General features: G+C 49.6%; 1 protein-coding gene across 4 annotated transcripts in view; it reads right to left on the bottom strand.

The window, feature by feature from the left end:
* CD177 (CD177 molecule) overlaps nt 1-18,604 on the bottom strand; it is a 50,420-nt gene that overhangs the window by 5,028 nt on the left and 26,788 nt on the right. Inside the window, exons 1-5 of one of the 4 annotated variants that reach the window (XM_024978508.2) lie at nt 6,638-18,604; nt 5,541-5,681; nt 5,123-5,305; nt 4,276-4,410; nt 3,979-4,095 (exon numbers count right to left, since the gene is read on the bottom strand). The exon at nt 6,638-18,604 is cut by the window's right edge and continues 26,788 nt beyond it. In XM_024978508.2, coding sequence (XP_024834276.1) covers nt 3,979-4,095; nt 4,276-4,410; nt 5,123-5,305; nt 5,541-5,562 — 457 coding nt within the window. In that variant the 5' untranslated portion in view covers nt 5,563-5,681; nt 6,638-18,604. 4 annotated transcript variants of the gene reach the window in all.

The following is an 18,604-nucleotide window of genomic DNA, read 5'->3' as shown; positions in this document are numbered from 1 at the left end:
CCAAGGATGAACCCTCCCCAGAAGTTCACCTCACCTGGATTGCTTCATTTCCTCCTGGCACCCCCCTACCCCAAGCAGGTTGTCATCATCATCACCCCGATTTTCAAAGTGAGAAACAGAGGAGTTTTGAAAGCAGCTTGCCCAGTGTCCCACTGCGAGTGAGTTAGGAGCTAGGCTGGGAACTCAGGCATTATTCTGGCTCCTTGCAGGGAGTGATGGGGAAGAGGAGGATTGATGACCATCCTGGGACGCCTCAGCCCCTGTAGCCCTCTGCAGTCTAGTTTGAAAACCATTAGACCAACTCTTGAGACCATCACATGATCAGCTGGGATGTGTCTCCTGATGCAGAAACTGTCAGGGCTGACCGTGCAAGTAACCCACAAATGTGTTAACCTTCACAACAGCCCCCATGAAGGAGGATCACTCATTCCCCCACTTCACAGACACTTCATGGGTCCTGCAGCCTTCCTCCCAGCCTGGTTCCCACTCTGCCTACCCCTGTCTTTCCCGTCTTGGCCAATGGCACCTCCTTTCTTGCAGTTGCTCAAGTTGAAGACATTGCTGTTATTCTCGACAATCCCTCCTCTCTTACACCCCATGTTGCACCCATCAGGAAATCCTGTTGGCTGAAGCTGCAAAATCCCTCCAAAACCTGACCACTTCTCACCTCCTCCACAGCTTCCACCAGGGTCTAAGACTCCTTGGCTCTCACCTGCTTCTTCCTGAGTCTCCCTGGAGGGTCCCCTCCCCCATGCCCACTTCCCCTTCACTCTATTCTCCACCAGGCATTCAGAATGATTCCTATAAAAGAAAGGTTGATTCACATCAATCCTTTGCTCAGAAAACTCCAGTAGATCCTCAACCCATTCAGAATAAAATTCTAAGTCCTTAAAATGGCCCCAAAGGCTCTACCTGAGGTGCCCTCCTTCCTCTGCACAGTCCTCCTGTCCTGCTCTGCTCCCGCTTAATCACTCTGTTGGAGTCCCACTGACTTCTGGAGTCTTCTTTGAAACACACATGGAGGCACATGTCTGCCCTAGTGCCTTTGGATATGCTCTGCCACCTCTGACCATCAGTGAGAGTCTCCTCCTCTCTGAACTTGGTGAAAGAGGCTCTAAGCAGTGGTAATCCTCAAAAGCTGGTTCAGTGGCAGAGCCCAGACTGAAACCCATGTCTTTCCATTCAGATGCTAAGCTCTTAACGGTTGTGCTCTCCCAGGCTGGGCTGGCCCACTGCTCTAGCTGGAACCAGGATCCAGTTCCTTAGGGGGACAGTCAAGGCTGTTAAAATCCTGGACCTTCGGTTCTTCTTCAGTCTGGGCTCCTGCGGTGGCCCGTTTTGCACCCTGTCCTTTCCTGCCCCCGTGCCTTCCAGGAGCTGTTCCCTGGGATGCCCTTCTGTTCTCCACTTACTCCCTGACATCTTGTTCCACTCTAGCTGGGGGCTTCCCTTTTGGTCCAGTGGCTAAGACACCACAGTCCTATTGCAGGGGGCCCAGGTTCAATCCCTGGTTGGGGACTAGACTCCACATGCCACAACTAAGAATTCACATGTCTCAACTAAGACCCAGTGCTGCTGCTGCTGCTGCTGCTGCTAAGTCGCTTCAGTCGTGTCCGACTCTGTGCGACCCCATAGACAGCAGCCCACCAGGCTCCCCCGTCCCTGGGATTCTCCAGGCAAGAATACTGGAGTGGGTTGCCATTTCTTTCTCCAATGCATGAAAGTGAAAAGTGAAAGTGAAGCCGCTCAGTCGTGGACGACCCAGTGTAGCCACATATATCAATAAATAAACAATTTTTAAAAAAGATCTGGCTTTGATGCTGAAAGCCAACAAAATAGGGACATATATGAGGAATACCCATTTGTGGCGTAATGGCTGTGTTTTATGTGACACATGTGTGGTCTGGGCAGCACACATATGTGGGATATGTGTGGGGTGTGTGAATATGTAGCGGGCCTGTGGAGGGTGTGGGGTAGTATGGGAATGTGTGAAATGTGCACGGTGGGTGGGTGTGTGATGTGTGGTGTGTACGTATAGTGACAGAGTGTGTTGGTGATGAATGTGGTGTGTTTGTCATATGAGTGTACCATGGTGCATGTCCCGCATCTCTGTGCTGTGTGTGTGTGTTGGGTGTTGGGTGTGTGCTGGGTGTGGCGTGTGGTGTTGTATGGTGTGTGAGAGGTAAGGAAACACGTGTGTGGTGTGTACATGGCACAGTGTGCATGGTTGTGTCTCTCGTGTGTATTGTGTGTTGTGTGCATTGTGATGTGTGGTGCATGTGGCATGTGTCTGATTTGTTTCTGAGTGTCTACTGGATTATGTTACCTAATATGCCTGCTAGTCCCAGAGATGAGGGCCAAATAAATAAACTAGCATTAATTAAAAATAAAGATGCAGACTCTGTCCCTCCCTGACCATGGCTCCCCTGCCTTTAGCAGAAAGGCCAGCCCCATCAGTCTGGCTAGGAAGCTATCTGACCCACCATCAGGACCCCCACCTACCTCTCTGCTCCCCCACCAACATCCAGTCCCAAGACACAGCAGGGCATTCCTTCTGCTTGGAAGGGCTCTGCCTTCACCACCCACACTCACCTTGTCCACCTGGAAAACTTGTCATTGCTGACTGCTCCCAGCTGTACCTCATCCTCGCCATGAGCCCTCCTCAGGCAGAGCCCAGGGAGCCTTCTTGAAAGCAGCAGCCTGCCCCCACCTCCAAGCCTTTGCCCATACTGTCTCCTCTGCCTGTTTGCGCCCCTTTCCTCTTCTGTGAATGAACAGCAGCTCATCATTAAGACATGGGTCATAGGTCACCTCCTCTGTGAAGTCCTCCCCGATCTCCCCCTCCCAGAACATCAGTATCTTCTTACTCTGAGCTCCCCCAAGCCCCCTCATGACAGCCTCATGGCTACCTGTGTCTGTGATGTCTCTGTTCCCAGTCCCAGAGGCCCTTTAGGGCAGGGCCAGGGTCTGAGTCCTCTGGAGTCTCCACGGGAGACCTTGGAATGCTGTATGGACTCCTGTCAGCAAACACATCCTGGGGAACCCACCCTTACCCAGCCCTTGTGCTGCCCGAGGCTGAAAACCTTGGTGTCAGGAACATCCGGGTTCTGTCCTCAAAGCTCCCAGTCCAGCCAGAGAGATCCAAACAGGAACGTTTGCTGAACTCACTCAATTCTCTGCCTGAAGCTTGGTCAGGGAGGACCCTCCTCCCACTTTCTCCAGACCCCACTTCCCTCCTCGCCCCACCCCTCTCCTCATCCTGCTCCCTGACATGAAGACACGCCAGGCCATGCTCATCCACCGGTGTTCCACCTGGACTGGGTTTCCATGGATGAGTGGGAACACTCCACGGGTCCTCATTTGGCTCTTACTTTCCCTGTCACACCTGAAGCACCCTTGACATCCTTCTGATCACTTTTTCTCTGCAGCAGGGCTGCTGGGGCCTCCGGTACCAGGGGTGGGGGTTGGGCGAGAGTGGAATGCCAGAGTTGGGGTGGGGGTCAAGGGGAAGCCAGAGACCCCAAGGTCGGGGAGGTGGAGAAATAGAATCAGAAGCAGCTAGTCACGCCCAGCAGGGAAACCAGCAGGCAACTCCTGCAGATAATGGATAGAGTGGCATTCGATGTGGCCCACCCTCTTTGCCTCTCTGACCTTTCTCCTAGCTCTGTTGCTCCTCTCCCACCTGGACAGGCTGTCCTAACTGAGCCAGGCCAGCATCATTTAAAACACCTGTCCTATAGATGTCCTGTCCTATAGATCTGTTCCCTGGACCACGTACCTTCTCTGTTTCCTGGCATCCTCGCCCGAAGTGCCTACTGGGAGAATCCCTCCCATCACACCTGCCTGAGTGAGTAGTAACATCTGAATGACCTGTGATGCTGGTTTTGGTGGGATATGTTTGGATGCCTGCCTTTCGCAGGGTTATCATACCCCGGAACTTCCGCCCCTGTCACTTGGTCTTGTCGCCGTGACATTCACCTTTAGGAATGCAAGTCTCCCACAGGCTGATGGGCCCGACTTCCTGGGTCCCATTCAGCAGGTTGCAGCCTGCTTGAGAAATACATCCTTGGACTTTGAGTCTGCTGGTGCTGCTCCCTGGAAAGTGGGAGAAGGCGGAGACACTGTTACTGGAACCAGCCAACACTCAGGGGGAAGCCAGGCCCGCCCTCCTCAGGGTCCCCATCCTCACCTCCCTTTCCTCCCCAAGAGACTCAGATCTTGATCCTCAGCCCCACACCACCCCCCAGCCTCCCCCAAACCTGGCCTCAACCCCACCTCCCGGTGGGTCACCAGCAGTGAGCTGGAGGACCCCATTGTAGCAGTGTGAGCTCTTGGCCGGGCAGGTCATCTCTGGGGCCGACAGACAGCCTTCCCCAGACAAGCAGACTGGACACCGCACAGAACCTGGGACTGGAGAGGTGGGAGACAAAGGGAGGGAGGAATAAGGGGGCTCTGAATTCAGACCAGGCGCCTTCCCTCCACCCTCCTCGGCTTTTCAGCTCCTCACGGCTCCCAAGAATCAGCTCCCTTAGCCTCCCTGGCCTCCTCTCAGGAAGGTCTGGGGAGCAGGGCATTAGGACCCGTGACTAGAGAGAGACCAAGGCGGGGAGGGAGCATGAGATCTGGGGAGGGCTGCCTAGTAAGGGGAGGGGAGGGGTGCCCTGGGAGGACCCAGAGGCTCCACTGAACCGTGGAAGAAGACGAGATGCCCATGTCCACCAGCGATGCCCAAGAGTAGAGAAACACAAAGGGCAGAGCGAAATCCGATTTATGATCTCAGACAGAAGAGGACAATGGGAAGCCACAGGTCAATTTCAGTTCTGAAGAGGAGATGCTGAAACCCCAAAGGGCAAGTTCCCAAACCCCACGGGAAAAAAGAAGGAGTGGGCAGCAGGTTAGGGCCAGAGCCGCAGTCGGAGGTGGGTAGTCGAACATGAGCGAACATCAGTCCAGTGCCCTGCTAAGGGACTGCTGGAAGAAGCTGTGCTGGGGAGGCTGGATGGGGCTGAGGGGAGGCAGGGAGGCATTCTAAAAGAACATTGCCTGTGTGCTCACCCCAACCCCCTCAACCCCATTGCCCCCCTCCTCCGGGCAGTCCCCTTCTCTCCCCAACCTCCGGCACCTGTGCGTGGGAGCGGGGTCCAGAGAGGGAGGCTGGTGCTGAGATCGTTGCACAGATTCTCCCGGCATACCCGGGTGTAGGAGACGATGGACAGGCCGGGGCCTGCCCTGTGGTCGGTGACGCGGGCCTCCTGATTGGCTGCCTGGGTGCAGCCCTTGATGAGCACCAGGTACAGGAGGGGGTCTGCACGGAGAGAGAAGCAGGCCAGGGTGGGGTCAGACTCCAGGGTCCGAGGGAGGGTGTGCATCCGAAAGAGTGCAGAGGAGGCCCCTGGGCGGCTAAGGTGGGCGCCGCTCCTGGTATTTTGGGGAGCGGTCTTCTGAGTTTGTACACAGAACGCAGGTAGGACTGGAGGGTGGGGTGATAGGGACATCTCTCCAAGGGAGAGGCTGCAAGTCAGGCGCGGGGCCCGTCTCACCGTTCTGGGTGATCAACACCATTTCCTGGCAGCCCAAACCCTCCCCACAGTTCACTTGGGAAGTCGTCCACCGAAAGGGCTGTTCCGATACATTCCTTATGGTCTCCGCTACCCCCGAGTAGCAGTTCAAGGCCCTCGCTCCTGAAATGGGAGAAACAAATCCATCTAAGCTCAGCCTCCAGGTGGATCCCCTCCCTGGCCGGGTCTCTCACTCACCGGGCAGGGCGAGGGTGATGCCCAGCAGGGCCAGCAGCAGGGCAGGGCTCATCGTCTGGGTGGCGGGAATGCTCGCTCCCGCTCTTTCTCCCCGGAAACAGCACTTTTATATCTTGTCACAACCCAGGTAGTCCAGGAAAGGGTGGGGACAGGGTCTTGCTAAAGGAGGCCAGGGCCTCCCTCTGAGTCTCCATAGCTTAAAGGTGGTGGCGGGTGGGGGGGGGTTGGTGGGGGGTGAGGTGAGTAGGGTGAGGATCCAGGGGGAGGACGGGGCAGGGTGGGGGGGTGGGGGGAGGAACCTGTGTCCTCCTTCCTTCCCTAGACCCAGGATTCAGCCCCCTCCCCCGCTCCCCCTCTGACCCAAGAGTCTGGGCCCACAGCCCCTCTCAACAGTTAGAGACTGAGGCATCCTAGCCCCGAGACCTCATTGGTCCAGGTCCCCAGCCCTCCTTCCTGCAGAGCCCAGCTCTGCGGGTCCCCACCCCCACCCTGTTTAAGGGTACTTTGAGAAGGTGGTTTCCCCATCTCCTAGCAGCTCAGCCACCTTCTGGCCCAAGATGGGGAAATGACCCAACTGCCTGTGAGGACACTGGGCGGTGAGTCTTGCCTGGTCCTTCTGCTCTCTCTACCTGAACCCTTGCCCCCCATGGATTCCTGCTTCTCTTTCCTTCTCTTTCCTTCCTGTGTGCGTGTTAGTCGCTCAGTCATGTCTGACCCTTTGTGACCCCATGGACTGTAGGCCGCCAGGCTCCTCTGTCCATGGGATCCTCCAGGCAAGAATACTGGAGTGGGTTGCCATGCCCTCCTCCAGGGGATCTTCCCCACCCAGGGATGGAAACCATGTCTCTTAGGTCTCCCGCACCGACAGCCGGGTTCTTTACCTCTAGCGCCGCCTTCCTATACTGCTGTCCTTTTTATTCCCTTTTTCATGAACTTCCTTCATGCTTCCTCTTCTTCTTCTGTTCTCTCCACTGTCAGCACAACACGGTCCTAGAACCTCCGCTTTCCCACCACCCAGGAGGGAAGTGAGGAATGGCGGGGGTGGGAGAGGACAGGTGGTGGTGGAGACTGGATATCTATCAGAGAATTAGGATATTCCTTGGCAAAGCAAAGTGTCCTTGCCAGAAATAGATGGAATAGTGGTGTGCTAGAAGATCAGCTTTTCAGAAAAACAACATCATAGCATCAGCCTATTTCTGTGGTGTAAATTCTCTTATCCTGTCTGGTTTTAAGCTACTAATCATTTTCACAACCAGCTCGAAAAATTCCTAAGTATTTAACAATTGGCTTTTGCAAACCTGCAGAAACCAGCTCTAGCATCCTGGCTAGGAAGAGACAGGGAAGAATAGGAGGTGTCTATCCGAGACTGCAGAGGCCAGATGTGAATGTGTGAGAAAGAGAGGGGAAACGGAGAAAAGATTGAGAACAGCAGCAGAAGAGAAAGAAATGAATATGAAAGTTGCAATTACATGTTTATTTCAACATCCTCATACATTTTATTTTTCTTTGCATGTGCAAGTTTATTTTTTTAAGAATTTTTAAAATAATAATTTTGCTTATTTATATTTTTGGCTGTGTTGGGTGTTCATGGGTGCGTAGACTTTTCTCTAGTTGCAGAGAGCAGGGGCTACTCTTCATTGCGGTGCACGGGCTTCTCATTGTGGTGGCTTCTCTTGTTGCGGAGCATGAGTGCCAGGGTGCACAGGTTCAGCAGTTGGGGCCCGTGGGCTCGATAATTGCAGTTCCCAGTCTCTAGAGCATAGACTCAATAGTTACGGCACAGAGGCTTAGTTGCTTCGAGGCATGTGGAATCTTCCCGGATCAGGGATTGAACCCACATCTCCTGCACTGACAGAGCAGATTTACCACTGAGCCACCAGGGAAGCCCCTGTTTTGCAGGTGTAAAATTTGCTCCATGGACAGAGGCATGTTCTGGTCATCTGCTACTGTGTCTCCACCACTATCGTGATGGAGCTTAGATGCTCAATAAATATTTATTGAAGGAAGGGAGAGAGGAAGGAAGGAAGGAAAGATACAGTGGAGCCATCACTACATTTGTATGGGTTGTGCGCTATGATTCACACGGTGGCTGTGTGAATGGTGGCCTCTGGAGTTGTGTGCGTACTGAAGCAACGTCCCTGGAGGAAGAAGGAAAGGGCAAAGAGGCCCATAGGTTGTTGCTGTTATTGTTTAGTTGCTCAGTTGTGTTTGACTCTTTTGCGACCCCATAGACTGTAGCCCATCAGGCTCTTCTGTCCATGGGATTCTCCAGGCAAGAATACTGGAGTAGGTAGCCATTTCTGGAAGAAGCCAGACACAAAAAGTCACATATTGTATGATTCATTGATGACATAATCAGAATAAGTAAATCCATTGAGACATAATTGGTGGTTTCCAGGGGTTAGGGGATGGGGGAATTGGGAGCAACCTCTTAATAAGTAGAGTTTTATTTGGAAGCGATGAAAGCATTTTAGGACTATCTAGGTGGTGGTCATTGGAGAAGGAAATGGTAACCCACTCCAGTGTTCTTGCCTGGAGAATCCCAGGGACGGGGGAGCCTGGTGGGCTGCCGTCTATGGGGTCGCACAGAGTCGGACACGACTGAAGTGACTTAGCAGCAGCAGCAGCAGGTGGTGGTCATACAACCTTGTGACTGAGCTAAATGCCACGGAATTGTTCACTTTAAAATGGTTTCCATTTGGTGAATTTCATTTCAATAAAAAACTATTACACTGAATGAAAGAGGCCAGATGAAAAAAGAGAACATACTATAAGATTTCATTTATATACAATTCTGGAAACTACAAGCTAATCTATAGTAACTGAAAGAAGGTGAGTGAGTGCCTGGGTACTGTCAGGGTGGGGCTGAGTACAGAGGTAGGGATTACAAAGGCTCATGTGGAAAAATATTAGGTAAACATGTAAAATTGTTCAAAATTTCAGATTCTCTTCTTTTTTTCTTTAGTTGACTTAGTTGCCCTGAGGCATGTGGGATCTTCCCAGACCAGGGATAGAATCCCGAGTTCCCTGCATTTCAAGGCAGATTCTTCACCATGGGGCCAGCCAGGATGTCCCCAGGTGGAAGTCCCCATGTGGAAACTTGGGTGGAATGGATACATTCACTATCTGAACTGTGTTGATGACCTTACAGAGTGTGTGTGCACATGAAAATTCATTGAACTATATACTTCAAATGTGTGTGGTTTCTTGCCTGTCCATTACAGCTCACTAGAGCCGTAATTGGAGAAGGCAATGGCACCCCACTCCAGTACTCTTGCCCGGAAAATCCCATGGACAGAGGAGCCTGGTGGGCTGCAGTCCATGGGGTCACTAAGAGTCGGACACGACTGAGTGACTTCACTTTCACTCTTCACTTTTATGCATTGGAGAAGGAAATGGCAACTCACTCCAGTGTTCTTGCCTTGAGAATCCCAGGGACGGGGGAGCCTGATGGGCTGCCGTCTATGGGGTCATACAGAGTCGGACACGACTGAAGCAATGCAGCAGCAGCAGCAGCAGAGCTGTAATCAAGGCTTGAGGTTATGGATTGCCTGTGTTGTCAGGAGGAGAGAATATTACTCCACCACTAATACGCCCAAGTTGGTATACCCTGGATGTGTGCACACTGCTGCTGCTGCTGCTAAGTCGCTTCAGTCCTGTCCGACTCTGTGTGACCCCATAGACGGCAGCCCACCAGGCTCCCCCGTCCCTGGGATTCTCCAGGCAAGAACACTGGAGTGGGTTGCCATTTCCTTCTCCAATGCATGAAAGTGAAAAGTGAAAGTGAAGTCGCTCAGTCGTGTCTGACTCTTAACGACCCCATGGACTGCAGCCCACCAGGCTCCTCCGCCCATGAGATTTTCCAGGCAAGAGTACTGGAGTGGGGTGCCACTGCCTTCTCCGGTGTGCAATAATTATACCTGCTGGCTTTTACGTAGCACTCACTGTGTACAGGGTACTTCAGGTGTCTTAGCTCATTTAATCACCCAAGTGAGTTAGTTGAACTTTACTTGACTCAACTGTCTTACCCCCTGGCCTTTGCACATTCTGGGTCCTCTGCCTGGAACTCATTTCTGCCCTTTTGTGAAAAGTGAAAGTGAAAATCTGAAAGTGTTAGTCGCTCAGTCGTGTCCAATTCTGTGTGACCCCATAGACTGCAGCCCACCAGGCTCTTCTGTCCATGGGATTTTCCAGGCAAGAATACTGGAGTGGGTTGCCATGCCCTTCTCCAGGGGATGGTCCTGACCCAGGGATCCAACTTGCATTTCTTAGTCTCCTGCATCAGCAGGCGGGGTTTTTTTGTTTTTGTTTTCTTTAACCACTAGCACCCCAGGGTGCTACGGTCAAAAGTATGTGCCCATGACCGTGACCTCGGAGGTGAAGGTATACTTCAATACAGATTCTCCCTAGCAGTCAGGGCCCCAGCTCAAATGGGGACCCATTCCACCTGCATAACTTGAAAAGAGATTTTAAATGAGACAATTTGCAAAAGCATGAGACTGTTTTGGAGACATAAGGGTTAGAGCAGTTTCCTGGTTCTGATAGCACTGTGTTTCTGTTGCTGCTTTACTGCAACACAGAGGGGTTGCAAACAGAGACTCAGAGAACCCGCTCTGGAGATGGCTATTTGACAGGAGCTCCAACTTCAGGCTGCAAAATTCACACATCCAACAGCAACAGTACAGGGAGGGAGCTGGGGAATTAACACCCCAACTTCACTCAGTGTCCTCCCTGTGGTCTCCTGCTGGGGCTCCCCATCGACCGAACCCAGCTGGAAGGTGGGAGATCCCACTAACAGTCCCCACAGCACAGGGCAGGGGGAGAAGGGGAGAGAATGAATGTGAAAAAGGAAACCACACAACCCACCCCTTGAGTCCGCAATACAGAAGACACACAATTCCCGTCTGGTACTTAATCATAGAACTGCCTTGTGCTAATGGCAAGGCGTCACACACCCACAGCTTTTAGATGGTCAGTTCTTTATGAACCACAATCAGAGGGAAATGGGGGGAAAGCCTATAACAGAGCTGCAAAGGCCCTGACTGTGTGGCTGGTGGTGATGAGAGCCGCCTGCTTCTACCACCCCTTCTACGTTCTCTTACCACCTGCCAACACCTCCTCTGGACATCGTTGAGACACAAGGTTTCATTCCTAAAGGAAGTAAGTGTTCAATAGTCTTGTCTTTATTGGCTTTTGGCCACTTTCTGCTGAACAGGGCCACCGGCGAGTCAGTATTACCCACAATGCATCCCCTGGCTTCCAAACATAGTCCTTCTTGACCTGGCAAACCAGTCTCCCTCTGGTGGTCACGGTCCCTCTGGTTGTCTTCTCCGCCTCTTGTTTCAGCAGCAGGAGGAACACAAAATAGCATGGGGGCAGTCCTGGCTTCTGGTTGATTAGAGCTCTGATTGGGTTTCTCACCCACACCAAGCCCAAGGTCACAGAGACCAGGAGCAAAAATGCTTTAAGTGGGTTGTCACGTGTACTGATGGGCGGGGACACTCCCTTATCCTCCCCTGTGTCATGGACCCCTGCATTCTGGCTCTAGGGCAGGTGACACGATAGACTGGCCAGTTTGAGACCTAGAGCATCTCCTGTTGGGTGGCAAGGTACCTTCTCTACCTGGTGCCTTCAAAAGCCATCATGGCCATTCGACCCTTCTGATAAGCCAACTGTGTCTGTATAGTGGGGCACCTGGAAGTCAGTGAGCTCCATGCGGGGAGTTAACTGCCTCAGTTCCTTTGCCTTAAAATACATCCTCTAGTTGGAAGCAATACTTCATGGGAGGATCTCTGGTGATCCCAAGATTAAGACTCCACCTGCCAGTGCAGGGGATGGGGTTCAATCCCTAGTTCAGGAAGATTCCAGAAGCTGTGAGGCAACTAAGCCAATGTTGCCACAACTGCTGAAGCCTGTGCACCTAGAGCCTGTGCTCCACAAGAGAAGTCACTTCAGTGAGAAGCCTGCCCACTGTAACAATGAGTAGCCCTGGCTCACAGCAACTAGAGTAAGCCCACCTGCAGCAATGAAGACCCAGCAAAGCGAAAATTAAATAAATCAAAATTTTTTTTTTAAAGAATAGAATTTTTCTTACAGTTTTGGGGGCCGGAAGTGCTTAGGGTGCTAATGTGATCAGGTTCTGGCGGGGACCTTTTTCTGGACTGCAGATGGTAGATTTCTCATTGCATCCTCACATGGCTGGAGGAGAGCCAACTAGCTCTGCCTTCCTCATAAAAGGGCACTGTGGTAATTAATGTTCAACTTGCCACATCTAAGGGGTTCCCAGATAGCTGGTAAAACATGATTTTTGGGTGTTTCTGTAAGGGTGTTTCCAGGAGACAATAGCATTTGAATTGGTGTACTGAATACAGATTTTTGTTGTTGTTCAGTCACTGTCATGTCCAACTTTTTGCGACCCCATGGACTGCAGCACACTAGGCTTCCCTGTCCTTCACCATCTCCTGGAGCTTGCTCAAACTCATGTCCATTGAGTCGGTGATTCCATCCAACCATCTTGTCCTCCATTGTCCCCTTCACCTCCTGCCTTCAATCTTTCCCAGCACCAGGGTTTTCTCTAATTAGTCGGCTCTTCTCATCAGGTGGCCACAGTATTGGAGCTTCAGCTTCAGCATCAGTCCTTCCAATGAATATTCAGGGTTGATTTCCCTTAGGATTGACTGGTTGGATCTCCTTGCTGTCCAAGGGACTCTCAAGGGTCTTCTCCAACACCACAGTTCGAAGTATCAGTTCTTCAGCACTCAATCTTCTTTATGGCCCAACTCTCACATTCTAACATGACTGCTGGAAAAACCATAGTTTTGACTATACAGATGTTTGTGGGCAAAGTGATGTCTCTGCTTTTTAATTTTGCTGTCTAGGTTTGTCATAGCCTTTCTTCCAAGGAGCAAGTGTCTTTTAAAGATGAATAAAGATGGCCCTTGTAGAGGCAAGTGGACTTCTAGTTCACTGAGGGCCTGAGTAGAACAAATAGGTAACAGAAGGAAGAATTTGCTCTCTGCTTGAGCTGAGACATCACCGTATCCTCCCCTGGGACAGCAGTTCATTTCAGTTCAGTCACTCAGATGTGTCCAACTCTTTGCGACCCCATACACTGCAGCGCGCCAGGCCTCCCTGTTCATCACCAACTCCTGAAGTTTACTCAAACTCATGTCCATCATGTCGGTGATGCCATCCAACCAGCTCATCCTCTGTCCTCCCCTTCTCCTCCCGCCTTCAGTCTTATCGGGCCTTCTTATATCAGGGCTTTTACCTTAGACAGGGACTTAGACTGCTTGTTCCCCAAGTTAACAGGCTTGAAGTTTCAACTGTACTGCCAAATTTTCTGGGCCTCCAGCTTACAGACAGTAGATCCTGGGAATTCCTAGCTTCCATAATCTCATGAACCAATTCTTCATAATATATCTACATATGTTTCTATATATCTGTTTGGGCTTCCCTGGTGGCTCAGATGGTAAAGAACCCACCTGCAATGCAGGAGACCCAGGTTTGATCCCTGGGTTCTGGAAGATCCCCTGGAGAAGCCTGGGAAATTTCATGGACAGAGGAGCCTGGTGGGCTACAGTCCATGGAGTCACAAAGAGTTGACACAACTGAGTGACTAACACACACACACACATATCTGTTTATGCCCTATTGATTCTGTTTCTCTGAAGAATTTTGATGAATATGGGCACTAATCCCAGCATTAGAGTTCCACCCTCATGATCTTATGACCTCCCAAGGACCCCAGCTCCTAATACCTTCATACTGGGATTAGCATTTCCAGTGCACCAGGCATTCAGCCTCCACTGGGGCCCAGAATAAGCCTAGATGGCTCACTGGTAAAGAATCTGCCTGCCAATGTAGGAGATGCAGGTTTAATCCCTGGGCCAGGAAGATCCCCTGGAAAAGGAAATGGCAACCAGCTCTAGTATTCTTGCCTGGGAAATCCCATGGATAGAGGAGCCTGGCAGGCTACAGTCAGGGGGTCTTAAAAGAATCAGATATGACTTAGTGACTAAACAACAATAACAACAAGCCTAACGCCCCTTTCCAAATGTCTGATTGCAATCTTCAGAAGAAGGCATGAATTTTCTCCAAAACAAGTTCTGCACTGTGATTCTATTAGACTCTGTAAGATGTTCCATGTTGTAATATACTGGGTTTGAAACATAAACATTCTTACAGTCATTATTTTCTGAATAGAATCACCCAGGAGTTACTTAGAAGAACACTTTAATATTTCCAGGGGGGAGGTTTCTAGTATAACTCTTTTGTAGTTTAAATGGTTTGTTCTTTTTTCTAATTTATGGCTACTTCCTATATGGCCGATGGCTTACTATCCCTACTGTTTGATATTAAAATGTATCTGCATTTATCAACTTGCAATTGTACTTTTTCAGAACCTGTTGAGTATTAGCCAAGTCTGATTTCCTCTTACAGAAAGTTAAGGCTTTTGCCCAAGGATATTTGTGAAACAAGGTTACAAGATTTTAAAAATCAATTTCAGAGAAGTTAATTTGTGTACCAGTTCCAGCTTCTCCATTCTTTGGCACTGAGTAAAGCTTGTTTTATTCTAGTCTAAAAAAAAAAAAAAAATCAGTCAGAAGTTCCTGATTCATTACAAAAACTCAACAGTGGGTTAAAAAACAAGTATTGGAATTTAGATTTTACTTATTTATTTGTAGAGCCTTGAACCAACTAATGCTCCTTTGGTTTCTAAATTATTCCTGTTGGAACTAAAGTCAATTTCAGTTGGCAAAGAATCAACTTTTCAAGCTGTTTAAATTCTTCTAGTTTGAGTTGCAAAGGTGGAGGAGAAAGAAGAGGGATTAAGAAAAAGAGAGGAGAGAAAAGAGAGAAAGAAGGGGAGGGAGAGAAATGAAAGATAAAACCAAAAGAAAATTTGCGACAGAATGGAGAAGGAGGGAAAATACTAGAGACAGAATGAGGTTTAGGTTTGTGATATCTAAAGATCAGCCTCTCTCTTTTGGACATCAACCTCTAATCTGATCCCAGAACCAGACTGATTCTTAACTCTGATCCCAGGTCAAGCCCACATTCTGACTATCAGCATCTTCTCACAATCAGTTCCTGATCCTGACCAGGCTAAGCCCTAACCCTGACCCTAAACCCCAGTTCTCTCTACACTGCGAACTCAAACTTTAAAGAATCTACAATAGTCATTCGCCAAGTGGACATTCACATCCAGAGATGTGGTTTCATGGTTTCGTGGGGTTACTGTCTGTGCCCTGCCAGCCTTCAACTTCCCCCTCTGCATCTGCTTTGTCCCCCACCCCCCACATCCTCTAAAGCAATCTGCTGAAAAAAACTCACTTCCTTGATCTTCCATCCCATTCACTGCTTCTTCCCTTCTGGGTCAAGCATCTTCAACTATCTGGACTCTTTTATTTTTTGGCTGCCCTGGGTCTTCATTGCTTGTGGCTTTCTCTTGTTGTGGAGCACAGGGGGGCTGCTCTTCACTGCAGTGCACAGGCTTATTGCAGTGGCTTGTCTAGTTACAGAGCATGGGCTCTAGAGTGCTGGCTCAGGAGTTGTGGCCCATGGACTTAGTTGCCCCGAGGCATGTGGGATCTTCCCAAACCAGGGATCAAATTCCCATTCCCTGAGTTGGCAGGCAGATTGTTAACCACTGGACCACCAGGGAAGCCCAGAATTTTTTTTTTCTATTTTTTCACCTTTCACTCACTCCTTCATGCTTTCTTTCTTTCTCTTCTTCCTCTAAAATTGCTTTTACCAAGGTTGATGTAGGAGATGGATGGGCCCCTGATCCGAACTGCTGGTGTCTGTCCAGTGGAGTAAAATCGAAGCTTGGTTCTCATCCAGACACTCTGAGGATAGAGCTAGTGGCAGGAGCTGAGCTCTGCTGAAGTAAAGAGATAAGACGACCACTCCTGAGGTCAAGGAAAACTTCCCTGTATGTACCTGTGTAGGAAGGCTCCTTGGGAGTCAAAAAGGGAGGGGGGCTCATCACCCAATACATGTGGACATGCCTCTGTGGTGGGATCCATCTCAGCAAAGTTACCCATGTGACTTGGGGTGGCTCCTAGGACAGGTCTGATGTGGAAAAAGAAGTTATATAACTGGCCAAAGGTAAACAAAGACCTGGAAGGACTGTCCTGGATGACTGATTTAAATCATGTCTTAACTGTGCTTCTCATTCAGGACACCCACATTCTTCTCTGGGAGTGTATTTCTGCCTTGCTTCTATCTTGAATAAGCAAACTGCTTCTCTGTGTGCTCTCCCACATATTATGCTGTGTCTGTAATAAAATTTGTTATTGTTTTCAGTTTTTGCCTCCTTGAAACATTCTTGCTTTCAGTGGGGGGTAAAGCCAGGGGAACCTTGCCTCTAGCCCCTGGTGGCCTCACGACTAGGATTCCTGGTTTTCATTCAGTTCAGTTCAGTTCAGTCGCTCAGTCGTGTCCGACTCTTTGTGACCCCATGAACCGCAGCACGCCAGGCCTCCCTGTCCATCAACAACTCCCGGAGTCCACCCAAACCCATGTCCATTGTGTCAGTGATGCCATCCAACCGTCTCATCCTCTGTCGTCCCCTTCTTCTGCCCTCAATCTTTCCCAGCATCAGGGTCTTTTCAAATGAGTCAGCTCTTCACATCAGGTGGCCAAAGTATTGGAGTTTCAGCTTCAACATCAGTCCTTCCAATGAACACCCAGGACTGATCTCCTTTAGGATGGACTGGTTGGATGTCCTTGCAGTCCAAGGGACTCTCAAGAGTCTTCTCCAATACCACAGTTCAAAAGCATCAATTGTTCTGTGCTCAGCTTTCTTTATAGTCCAACTCTCACATCCATACATGACTACTGGAAAAACCATAGCCTTGACTAGACAGACCTTTGTTGGCAAAATAATGTCTCTGCTTTTTAATATGCTGTCTAGGTTGGTCATAACATTTCTTCCAAGGAGTAAGCGTCTTTTAATTTCATGGCTGCAATCACCATCTGCACTGATTTTGGAGCCCAGAAAAATAAAGTCACCCACTGTTTCCACTGTTTCCCCATCTATTTGCCATCAAGTGATGGGACCGGATGCCATGATCTTAGTTTTCTGAATGTTGAGCTTTAAGCCAACTTTTTCACTCTCCTCTTTCACTTTCATCAGGAAGCTTTTTAGTTCTTCTTCACTTTCTGCCATTAGGGTGGTGTCATCTGCATATCTGAGGTTATTGATATTTCTCCTGGCAATCTTGATTCCAGCTTGTGCTTCCTCCAGCCCAGCGTTTCTCATGATGTACTCTGCATATAAGTTATATAAGCAGGGTGACTGTATACAGCCTTGACGTACTCCTTTTCCTATTTGGAACCAGTCTGTTGTTCCATGTCCAGTTCTAACTGTTGCTCCCTGACCTGTATACAGGTTTCTCAAGTGGCAGGTCAGGTGGTCTGGTATTCCCATCTCTTAAAGAATTTTCTACAGTTTATTGTGATCCACACAGTGGCTCAGATGGTAAAGCGTCTGCCTACAATGCAAGAGACCTGGGTTCAATCCCTGGGTCGGGAAGATCTCCTGGAGAAGGAAATGGCAACCCACTCTAGTACTCTTGCCTGGAAAATCCCATGGACGGAGGAGCCTGGTGGTCCAAGGGGTCGCAAAGAGTCGGACACGACTTCACTTTCACAGAGTCAAAGGCTTTGGCATAGTCAATAAAGCAGAAATAGATGTTTTTCTGGAACTCTCTTGCTTTTTCCATGATCCCACAGATGCTGGCTAACCAGGTTCAGTCCCTGGGCAGGGAATCATTACCCATATACATCCACTACATTTTCATTAGTATTGTCATCTAAAAATATCAAGTCTCCTAGTACATGAGCACAGAATATCTTTCCACTTATTTATGTCTTCTTAATTTCTGTTGCTATGTGTTCTCCTTTTTAAAAGTTGTTTTTTAGTTTTTCTGTGTACAAGTCTGTCACTTACCTTGTTAAGTTAATTCCTAAGTATTTTATTCTTATTGATGCTATTGTACATGGAATTTTGAAATTTTCCTTTTCATACTGTTCACTGTTTATGTATAGAAATATGGTGAGTGTCTCTCCCGGGAGGGACTTTGTCTCCAGGGAATCTTACATGGCTAGGCAGGGTGTGAAGACTTATCCCAAACTGAGGCTGGGACACTAAAAATTCTAGAGGTAGAGATTCGTTTGGAAACCCAGGATTCCCTGGTAGGGCAGGGAAGATCCGTGGAGAAAGATCGTTTCTCAGAATTGAGATTGAATTCACTACTGGGAATCCCTACTGGGAGCCGGTGTGAAGTATTTCCTCTCTGCAAAGGGGCAGTGAATTCAGAAGGCCTTCCATCAGTAAATCCCCACCCCAAGATACCTGAGAGGCATATTCATACCTAAGACACCTGAGAGGCATATTCATACCTGTCACACCTGGTACCCAGAAAGCTGCAACCATGAAAAGGTGGGAAGTTATAACACACAACATAACCATCAGTCCTTTTTACATTTCCAAAGCCTTCAAAAATATCTGAGTGCCGAAAGGCCAGATTGGAACTGAGTGAGAGCTGGTTTGTTCCACCACGTGCCCTGACCGACCAGGGAATCCCTACTTTCTGAAATATGAGAGGTGATCTCAGTCCCCACCCTCAGTTTGGCACAGGTCCTCACAACCTTCCTAGTCATGTAAGAGTCCCTGGAGACATGGCCCCTCCGAGGCCACAGAAGCCAGGCAGCCGTGAGATGGCCGAGCTTCCAGGAGCCCTTTCCTCATCCTGCCTCCTTCCCCCTCCTGCCTCTGTTATGGATGCGGGCATCTCCTGTGGTGAGACTTTCCCTGTCTCTGCTGCTCTGGGTGCTGT

This window comes from Bos taurus, chromosome 18 (assembly GCF_002263795.3).
Source record: "Bos taurus isolate L1 Dominette 01449 registration number 42190680 breed Hereford chromosome 18, ARS-UCD2.0, whole genome shotgun sequence".
Taxonomy (NCBI): domain Eukaryota; kingdom Metazoa; phylum Chordata; class Mammalia; order Artiodactyla; family Bovidae; genus Bos; species Bos taurus.
This window is presented reverse-complemented; position numbering and strand designations above follow the sequence as displayed.